Source organism: Trichechus manatus, unplaced genomic scaffold (genome assembly GCF_000243295.1).
Source record: "Trichechus manatus latirostris isolate Lorelei unplaced genomic scaffold, TriManLat1.0 scaffold00105, whole genome shotgun sequence".
Taxonomy (NCBI): Eukaryota; Metazoa; Chordata; class Mammalia; order Sirenia; family Trichechidae; genus Trichechus; species Trichechus manatus.
Window position 1 is genome coordinate 7,239,367 of NW_004444041.1, and position 11,198 is coordinate 7,250,564.

An 11,198-nucleotide genomic window follows, 5' to 3' on the forward strand; every position below is an offset into this window, starting at 1 on the left:
GATGAGGGGTGAAATGGGGTTGACTCCTAAAAGGTATAGGGTTTGTTTTTTGGGTGATGAAAAATTCTGAAATTAATTGTGGCAATGGCTATGCAACTTAGTGAATATGCTAAAACTACTGAATTGTATACTTTAAATAGGTGAATTATATGTCAATTATATCTCAACAAAGCTGCTACTAAAAAAAGACAAAAATTAAGTGCCTTTAGTACATTTAATAATGATTTAATCAGATACAACTTTTCACGATCATATCTTCTAAGGAAAGTAGAGCATACCTCAACCTACCACAAATTTAAACATCTATACTGCTTCCTTCGCCACCAGCACACTTCTCAATCATTATTTAGCACGTATTTAGGGAATACCAAGAGCGCTGGTGGCATGGTGGTTAAGAGCTCGGCTGCTAATCAAAAGGTCAGCAGTTTGAATTCACCAACCACTCCTTGGAAACTCTATGGGGCAGTTCTACTCTGTCCTATAGGGTCACTGTGAGTTGGAATCAATTCGATAGCAATGGGTTTTATGGGCTTTTAATGACGTTTCACTGAAGCTAACCTATAGTTCTAAGAATTCCAATAACCATCATTGGGCATCTACTATGTGCAGAGAATGCTGCTTTTATATAAGCTACACATTCCTAAATAATAAAAAAAAAAAAAGACATGTGTAGTCATTGTAGCCCATGGATGAGCTGTGCATGCAAGATACAAAAATGAGCAGTGGGAAAAGACTCTGGTCTCAATTGGCAGGACAGAGGCTCACCAGGAAAGATTACAGTCACAGGCATACTTTCAAGAACCGTTGTAGTGTTAATGATTTATCTCCTGTCCAGTTCTCTGTGATGTGGAAACTGTACTCTCAACTGCCAGTTTACCTAATGATTCAGGCAAGTGTAGGGAAAATAGGAAGGAAAGGCAGAAGCCAGTCAGAGAAGCAAAAATGAAGCAGGTAGACATATCTCTTGGCTGAAGAAAGCAGAATGGTGCTGGGCTGGCATTCTCTCCCCAAAAGATTTGTCTTGAAATCGTAACTGCTAGGGCTGAAAGGAAATTTGAGATCATCTTGTCTATCTATCCCATTTGACAGATGGAGAAACTGAGGAGCAAGGTGGTTGAATGACTTGAATTAGTGGTAGAGCTGGACTACAACCAAAGCCATCAGATTTCTAGTTCAGTCAGTGTTCTATCAACTCTACGATGCTACTACTAAGAAAAGCTTTCAGGAAAATCCCTGTTGGTCCCTTCTTATTTGAGAACTTACACTCATTGTTGCATTAATCTCTGCCACTGTTTCTTCATCTGTAGGAAACTGATATATCTGGACACCATTGCTGACTAGTTCACTCATGATCTTACTCTTGAATTTGTGCAATTCGTTCTTGGCAATGGTATCAGCTTTTGCAATTATTGGAATGATGTTCACCTGTAAAAGAAACAAGTCCATTGTCCACAATTCCAACATTAAAAAAAAAAATTAGACAAATGACTAAAATAATGGTAAACAAAGAAATAAAAATTATAAAATCTCACTGTAAAAAAGAGACGATATTGAAAATCAGACTTTCTAGCGAGATGCAAAATTAAGAAGACATGGGATAATCTTTTAGTTCCATCTCCCAACACTTTTACTTCCTCTCAGCCTATACTGAAAGCATACTTGTAATTTCCTCTCCTGTGTTACCTCATTCTTCTTTACAGAGTAAAAAAAAAAGGAAGTGTTATTAGTCTCTGACAAATAGTGGTAACAAAGAAACCTATTCTTTGAATAACCAGTCACTCCTTTTAGACCTCCCCTAGCTAATTTAGGTGCTTGGTTTTTGCATGTTCTTAACAGTATAATAACAAAGTTTTCATTAGTTATAGCAGTGCAATATTCAGCACTCTATGCAGGGTAAAATCCTTTCTTCTGATGACCTGAAAACTGCTGGGAGAGAAGAACCTAAGCATTAATAAAACAAAACGAAAAAAAATTGTTTCACCTACTTTAAAGTTTTTCAAAAGCCCACCAACTAATTCATTTGAAAATCAACTTCTATCAAATTACTCCTCTGGGTCAGAGTAAGACCTCGTGCCAAAGGCAGGGCTCACTTTCAGAGCACAGGTTACAAGAACAGGGAGAACCCGGAATGTGACAATAAAGTGAGAAAGCCCAGAATGAAAGCCAGAGACAGCGCAGAGTGCAAGTGTGCCAAACTCCAAAGGAGGACATTCTTTTCCCAACGCCCCAACTCCAGTCTCCCGCACACATTCTTTAAGCTCACTTTTTAAGATTAATTCTCTTACACTCCCTGGTAGGGAAAAAGGTTCCAATAAGATGCTACTAACGTCTGATACCTGGGACCATGCTCTCCATCCAGCTCAGCTGAAAAAGGAATGGAACTCAGGGTGGGAAAGCAGGCAGAGCCAGGGAACAGAGAAAGGGATCAAGTTCTTTGCAGGGATTTCAGGTCATATCTGCATTCCAATGCATCTCTTTTTATCCCATGGGACAAATCATAAATCCCTGATACCAGAATGAGATGACCTGCTGATTGAAAAGTCTATTCTTCAACCTATTCCGCAACCTACTCTGAATCTCATCATGCTTCGGCTTCCTCCAGCAAGTTGCTGACTAAGAAAAACATCATGGCCTGGGAAAATGTTTGAATCAGGACGCGAGGAACTAAAAACTTCTGTTATTCATATTGGCTATCTTTTGTACACATTTAGTATTCAGTTAATGTCAACACAGACAAAATGGGTAAGTTCATATATTCTTGGCCAATTTGATCAGAGTAGACAGATAAACCAAGCAATTTAGATATAAAATCTATTTTTCCTCAGTGGCAGGAGTCTGAAAGTCTTTTTCTGAAATTATTAGATAACTGCCTTTACTTGTATAAACAAAACTTGACAATAGTTCAGATGCTACTTTGCTCTCTGACCCTACAACAGTATCAGTGCTTTCAAAGTTTAACCTGCTCTGTGGTCTTGTTTTTTCAGTTGTATTTACTTTGCTTTTTCTTTCGCTTTTAAAATCAACCCTACTAAATATAATCACATTGTTGGATTGGTCAACATACTCAGTGGCCAGTTAGGAAGTCACCCACTTTACATCCTTCAGAATACTTGTGGGTGTTCATGACATGTTCAAGCTACTGGCTCGCAAATGCACTTTTAAAATTAAAAAAACACACAAACACTTTTTATCTAATAGAAATATATTTTTCTATTGTAAAGTAATTCATACATCTTTTAAAAAACTCAGGCAATACAAAATTACATAAAATACAAAGCTAAAGTCATCTTGTAATACTACCCTTGCTTGACCCATGAATCAGAATCAACTTGATGGCAAGTAGTATATATGTGTGTGTTCTAGTTTTCTAGGAAAATCTTATTTGCCCTTATAAAGCTTGTATTTTAGAGAACTTCTATCAAAGATTCTAAACAATCATATAATCTCAAAATTTAAAAATCAGTAAATTGTGATCTTTGGACACAAGTAAAAAGAAAAAAAGAATACTGTGGAAAACTGGGTACTCCAGAACATGGGGAGACAAGAGGGGAAAAAAAAGCCCCTGCTTTCAAGGACATGATAGAACAAAGAACAGGCTCACCACTGGTGATTCCTCCCCTATCAATGGCTAACAGCGCAGTCTCTGGGGTCTGAATTGCAGCTGAGTCAAAAGCAGAGAATAAGGTTTTTATTTATTCTCCCAGGAGTACTCTAGCTGCATCAATCCTCTCAGGCCACTGTGCTTCTGTGCTTGGTGGAACCTCAAGGAGCCTGGCTCTGCCTCAGTCACTCTAGGTCCCTTTGTGGCCAGTACAGACAGAGGTCTCTGGGACAGGCTGACCTTTGGAGCATGGTCTCACTATTCTGTCCCTCTGGACAAAACATAACTCCAGACAAAGCCCTTCAAAGATGGTAAGTACCTTTTCATTGAACTGAAAAGGGAATCTGAGAGAAAATACTATAGCTTAGTTTTGTGGTTGTTCCTGTTGCCATTTGCTTCTTTTTTATTTTAGAATGTACTGTCTTCCACTTATTTCAAAATGGAAAGTCAAATGAACTGTAAAGTAGGACACCAAATGTTATCAAATTTATCAATTCCTTGCTTCAAATGCTGTGAAATAGAAAGGTTATAAATGTGAAAAGCTCAGGGATCAAACTGAAAATAATACTTTACTTCGTTTGAACAAATGTGTGCTATTCAGATTTAAAATCCAAGAAGCTGGACTGTCCTTACCACATAGGAAAAAGAATAACACTCTTTTTCATTCTAAACTTTGAATTAAAGTCAAACTTTAAAAAATACCTTAAACTGAGATTTTGAGAAAGTTAAAAACAAACAAGCAAACAAAGAAAAACAAACCCTTGAATCTATATTTCAATCTCTCTTAACCCTCCTGCAACCATTTAGGCATCTCCTATATATAATTCCCCAATCCTTATCAGAGGAAGATAAAATTGGTGCTAATTTAAGAATTAAAAATACTGTGTAACAAACCACGTGGTTTTGTTTGTTTTGTTATTACTTAACATTCAAAAGTTTTGAAACATTTTTCTCACGTTGCTAAACCGTATGACTTCTGAAAACCAGAAAAAACAAATTACACAGAAAGCAGAGAATAAACTTGGGCCTTTGGATGAACGTGATCTAAAAAGTAGGGTGGATGATAACCAGGCCAGCCGTGAGTACCTTACTGTCCAGCTTTTTCATGGTGACCAGATCCAGGGACTTCAGCGAATGTCCGGTTGGGGCAATGAAGTAGAGGCATGCGTGGATCCTCGTGTCATGGTAATTGAAGAGAGAACGTTTGATCTTCAGTTCCTCTTGCAGGTAGGCCTCAAATTGGGCATCAATATATTCCACTATTGGCTTATAGCTAGAATGCAGAAGAACATTTTTGAAAATACATCTTCAAATCAGCATGTTTTCTAGTTCTCAAACCTCTTTAGCTGCTGTTCAGTGCAGTACAGTCCTCCACTAAATGTCTTCAATGGGTCCCTCTTCCATAAAAGATGAAGTCCAAGTTCCTTACCTTGGCATCCATGGCCTTCAATTATCTGGATCACGAATACCGCTGCAGCCTCATCTCTCCCACTCCCTCCCTCGCTCAGCAATGCACACTGCTATAGTAGCCCCCACACACCAAGCTCTCGTTTGCCTCCACAACTTTACACATCCTGGCCCCTCTACCTAGAATAACATCCTTCTTCCTATTATTCTCCTGGCTAACATTCATCCTTTAAAACAGAAATTATAAATATTATATGCTGCCACTTCCCCTATGGGTATCCAATCATGCATTCTTTCCTGCTGGGTAAAACTGAGCCTCAAAGCCCATCTCAGTAAAGTGATTTTGACAGCCTCTACCAACTGACTGACCCTGGTGCACAAAATGAAAGTGGCCTACCATTTCAGGAATATCACTTCCAACCAGGAACTTTTCCCTGTAGTCCTTGTCCCCATCCCTCATTAGAGAGATGACAGGTTCTCCGTGCTCTCATAAAGCTCTGTACACGTTCCATAACTCATCTATAAAATGAGGTGTCTGGATTGATATGATCTTCAGGATTCCTTCTACCCTAAAATTTTACCATTTAAAGGTAAATGTTATAACTCTATCTTCTCCTCATCAAATCATAATTCAAATTTGTTTTGGATAATTATGGGTGATTCTATTAACTGACCATAAACACTATCATTAATAGCATCTTGGGAATACATACTCAACAAACCATAAGTTCTCCAGGGAGTAAGTAGTAAATTAGGTCACTGTCAAAACCCATTAACACTTTCAGGATTCCAAGGGGATACTCAGGAGAAGTTAGTTTCAGTAGCGATGAACTTGGTCTATTAGGAATACAGGGGTTAATTCTTCTCCCCAAATTTACTACCTTTCTGAGGAATGATTTAAGCTTTAAGAAAAATAAAAACCATTCAACATCCAAATCCAAGACCCATAAATTAAACCAAAATCTTTGAAAGGGAGTTATAAATCTTTTATAACAGCAGACATCCTAAGAGGGGAAAAAAAAAATTATGACTCAAACTAAAAGGAGTCAGAAAAAAGCTTTTTGATGATATTTTTCTTTAGTAATTTATCACAACTTATTAGTTCAATTTGAGCAGACAAAACCTCTAGAGGTTTAAAAGAAAAATAGAATGTTTCTTTGTAACAATAAAGTTCTGTATCATAACAAGCAAAATTCCAATAAAAAGAGTGAGTGGTAAGATTTCAAATTTTCCAATTAGAAAATATAGGCATGTATTATATAATTATTATTATGGTACAGTTGTACCATATGATAGAAGCATGAAGTCAAGACAGGCTTCCTAGGACCAAAACCTAGCTCCACAACCTACTAGCTGAACGACCTTGGGCAAGTTACTAAACCCCTCTGTGTCTCAATTTCCTTACAGGTAAAACAGGGACAAAATAGTACCTGTATCAGAGAGCTACTGTGACAAATAATGAGTTAATGCATATAAAGGACTGGTACGTAATAATAGCATAACAAACAACAAGTATTATAAACAAAAGAAAAGCAAGCCTGACTTTTTTTTAAAAATTTTTTTAAAAAAGGAACTTTACACCCACCAGTTCCGTGCTGTTCTGCTACTAAGCTCATGCCCTGTATGGCAGTGGATGAGGTCACTCCCATGAGGCCCACCCATGCCCTTTCAGTATGGGGGCTGACACTGTGGCAGGTATTTGCAGGATGAAGGTGGACAAAATTGTATTTATTCCCATGTTTCAATTACCATCTAGCTAATGACAATTCACACATCTCTACCTCTAGCCTGTATCCTTCATCTGAGCTTCAGACTCATCATCCAACTGCTTACTAGATATTCCTACTTGCTTCTGCAACTAAAGTCAGAGTCCAAAATTGAACTCATCTTGTTCCCAAACCCATACTTTCCCTGTATACTTTGCATGACGAATGGCACCTCCATCTGCCCCACTGCCCGTCAGAAACCTGAGATTCAACCTGGAGGCCTCCTTCTCTCTTACCTCTCACACACAACCAAGCACAAAATCTCAACTATTTTATCTTCTATACCATTATAAACAAATAGATGTATACCTGGAGAACCATTTATAAAAATCACTATACCCTATATCAAAGATTTAATTATGCTGATGAATAACAAGCCAGCGAACTGGTTTTGTATTCCCTTTCAATAGGTTTTTAAAACAAATTCTCTGTCCCTTTCTCTAACTCCTTTCCACTTCTTTTTATCTCTGTTGACAGTCATAAAGATAAAAAAGCTTAATCCTGATTTTGCCTTTGCTAGCTTCCATTCCTACAGAAAGGACACTTATGTATATTCAGTTTGGCCAATTTAAAATTCTCTGGATTGTAATGAGTATCATGCAGGGGGGGTGGGGGTGGTGATAAATCACATCTAGCCCTTAAAATTTCACGTATCTTCCTTTTAAGGCATGAGGATGTTCCTTTTTACCCAGCCACTCATTTTTTTCTTCATGAGTGAAAAAAACAGCAACACAATGACAGAGGTTGACCCTAAAACTGACGGAAAATACCCCAGGGAAAGTTAAATTAGGAGGGAAAATATTTTACATAATATCATCTATCCACCCAACCTACCCAGTACTCATTCTTGCAAAATAGCCAATGCCAATATTCAGGGACTGACTCTCCATTTTATATATGACCAGTATTCTAGGTTTGCAATTGGCTGCTAACCAAAAATCTGGCGGTTTGACCCAACTAAGACAGAGGTCCCCAGTCTGCGGAAAATTCCACTGCCTCAAGCAGCTTGCTTGGCACACCCCCTAGCTTTACATTAAAATCCTGGTTCCCCTCTCCTTAACTGCTACCCCAAACTAGAGGAAATTGGTGGAAAAACGGTTTAGGCGCCATGTTGACATTCAAGATAACCTTTTAGCTCATTAAGTACCTCATACACAGTAACTTCCTCGCCTTTGGGTGGGGTTTAACTACCATTTTCTGAACATGCAACGCATGAAGTTATACGCAAACCCCATTGTGCCTGTGTAGTATGATTAAGAATGTTGCTGAAGTAACTTGTATGAACTTCCTACTTGTAAACCCCTTAAAAGTAACCTTCCCCCTCACCCTCGCTGAGCAGTCTCAGTGGTAGCAGCCCTGACTATTCCTTTCCTTGTGCAACAAAATAAAGGCACCTTTCTATCTCCCACCTCAGTCTTTTGTTTATTGGCTGAGATGAGTCATGCTGAGCAGAATCTGGGGTTTCCAGCCAGCAACACCATCCAGCAACACTGCAGAAGGAAAGGCCTGGCAATCTGCTTCTATAATGATTACATCCGAGGAAACTCTACGGAGCAGTTCTACTCTATAACATAAATAGGGTCACCAGGCATTGGGGTTCTACTTCAAGGCAGCTAACAACAACAAGAATATCTATCATGCTCTTCTCTTATCTTGCTGTCAGCCGAAGCCAATTTTCTTAACCCTTGACCACCTGCACCAGAAAGTATGATAAAAATTTAGAGTTTAAAGGCCAAACAGTCCACTTCACTATTATTTTATGACTTGAAAAACATTTGATTAGTTTGAGGATTCTCTCTCAGTGGATTTCAGTTATCCATGCTTTTCAGAGCCAGTGATCATTACGTATCATTATACATACCATTGAGAGTCCATCTCCAACTGTGAGGCAAACTAAAGATGATTCTATTTCCAGTTGGACAGCAAAAGTTTATTTCCCTTCTTTTCCAAATCCCTTTCCTTCTTTACTAAAGAGTACAGACAGTCCAAACAAGAAAGCCCTTAAACAACAAAGAGTTAAATATGCTATTAAACATAACAGGAAACCTTACCAGATCTCTCTTCCTGCCCCCTTCTAGCTAGCCTGGTCAGAGGCAGATAAGGATGCAGGAATGCTGACATGTTCCAAGCCTGCATAAACAAACTGGGACATTCTTGAAGTCTTGCATCCATGGCAGAAAAGCTTGCCTAATTCCCAAAGTAGGTAAAAATAATCATGGGTTTAGGGAAACAGCACGTCCTTTCCCATATGGTTACATACTGATGCAAAAATGCATATCCCACTTCCAATTTTTTAATGGAAGCAGAGACTGTCTGAATGACTATTTTTAAGCAAGTCATTTGGGTTTAAAGTCAACAGTCAGCAATGCCTTCTGAGGCACAGAGTAACAGAATTTTAAAACGCCATTTTAAGAGGTTATGCAACAGCTGTCAAGAAATTTCAGAGAAAAAAAAATATTTGGTATCTAGGTTAGGTTAATATCACACTTCCTCTCTTCTAAATCTCCTTGGAAACTATTATTTGACCCAAATGAGTCACATAATTTCTTAAAGAGGCCTCAAGCTGCAAATATTGTACTAGCCATTTGCTGCTCAGTGCTGATGTGTGAAACTCCACCAGCCTGAGGGAAAGTCCCAGTTTAGGGGTGGGGCAAAAATTTAGTGTCAGTGCTAAGGCAACAACTTTGAGCTGGAACAGCGCCTGCAATCTTAGCAGCAAGATGCTGGAGGGCAGTTCTCATTCCTGCAGGAAGGGATCCTGAAAGATCCCAGTTGCTGCCTTCCAATCAGGAAGTCCACAAGCATGATATTATCTAACCCACCAGGAGAAATCTTTATGGTCTGAGAGACAAAGAATAGGCCTTGATGTGAGTGTATTATGTGACTGTGCAATGACCAGGAGCCCCCCGGCTCTCTTCCTGGCTCCCACAATGCACCTGTGCCCTCTTGCTTTTCTCCAGGGCTTTCTCTTCATTTATTTCACTTGGCATTTCAAGCAGCCTTCAGGCAGGAACCTCTCCATAAGTCCTTTGCATTGAGGTCATAAATTAAGAACCACTGCACAGCTGCAGGGTCAGAGCTTAGCTGCCCTCCACCCCAACACAATATATAGATAGTCCATTTTGGCCAGAAGGAAAATAAAATCTTTCTCACTATATCGAACAATTGCTTCTGTTATCATAGGGCAAAGTGTATTGAAGAGCATTTCCAGTACTCTACAGATAAAACAAAGAGCTTGATGCTCAGCTAGACAATTAAATATTTCTCAGTCATTACTACAGTGCCCATATTTATATCAGGGATAGTAGCTATAGTAAAGTAAAATATAGCTAGGCAAGACACATTTCTAGATAAAAAATAATTCAAGTTCCTCTTTACAAACACACACATATACACAGTTTGGAGAGGGAAAAACAAAACAAAACAAAACACAAGGGGTGGGAGGGAGGGGGAAAGGGAGAGTCGTTGCTTAGTGGGCACTGAGTTTATCTTAATGATGGTGGAATAATTTGGGAAGGCACAGTGGTATTGGTTACACAACATGATGAACGTAATCAATGTCACTGAATTGTACATATAAGAATCGTTAGATTGGCAAATGTTTTGTTATATATATATCTCTACCACAATTGAAAAAGACAAAAATAAAAAAACCTCTAGTACTAATGAAATTTCCAAGTCCTAAGCAAACATACCATAACTTATTGATTTGGTATTTACTACTAAAAATCGGTCATTTTAAGGGGCTAGGCACATAATCTGTCACTGCTCAAAAATATCTCTGGATGTCCCCTTCTGCAATTGTCTTTGGGCCTGGGACAGTATTATTTTAACTTTGTCATACTTCTTTTGAGGATGAGCTTAGTATTTAAAATAGCCACAAGACATCTGAAGTTGAGACTGATGAATGGGGTGGGTGATCTCAAGAAGGAACTCTCAGCACTGAGATTAATGTATGGGTTGTAAACTAGCAAGTTTTAAGGAACAGCAGCTTCCCTCAGATAACTGCATAGAGTAACTCACAGTGAGGAGTCGAACTCACTTAGCTTTGTAAATTGGATACATGGGTATTTAATAAAAATAAAAAATAAAACCCCACTATATTATTTTAGAGGAGCCCTGGTGGTGCAGTGGTTAAAGCACTCAGCTGCTAACCAAAAGATCAGCAGTTCAAATTCACCAGCCACTCCGCAGGAGAAAGATGCAGCAGTCGGCTTCCATAAAGATCTACAGCCTTGGAAACCCTATGGGGAAGTTCTACTCTGTCCTATAGGTTCGCTATGAATTGGAATCAACTTAATTGCACTGGGTTTCTGGGTTTATTTTTTATTGTACTTCTGGTGAAGGTTTACAGAACAAATAGTTTCTCATGAAACAGTAGTACACATATTGTTTTATGACATTGGTTAACAACCCCACAACAT

The 11,198-nt window shown here is 38.7% G+C and overlaps 1 protein-coding gene across 3 annotated transcripts in view; it reads right to left on the reverse strand.

Moving 5' to 3' along the window:
- SEPTIN11 (septin 11) overlaps positions 1-11,198 on the reverse strand; it is a 112,664-nt gene that overhangs the window by 27,749 nt on the left and 73,717 nt on the right. For 2 of the 3 annotated variants that reach the window (XM_023737622.1, XM_004383122.1), the window contains 2 exons: positions 4,688-4,874; positions 1,264-1,425 (listed from right to left, as the gene is read on the reverse strand). In XM_023737622.1, the coding sequence (XP_023593390.1) occupies positions 1,264-1,425; positions 4,688-4,874 (349 nt within the window). Of the gene's footprint in view, positions 1-1,263; positions 1,426-4,687; positions 4,875-8,635; positions 9,157-11,198 lie in introns of those variants that run through there. The other variant, XM_023737623.1, reaches the window with a different exon arrangement.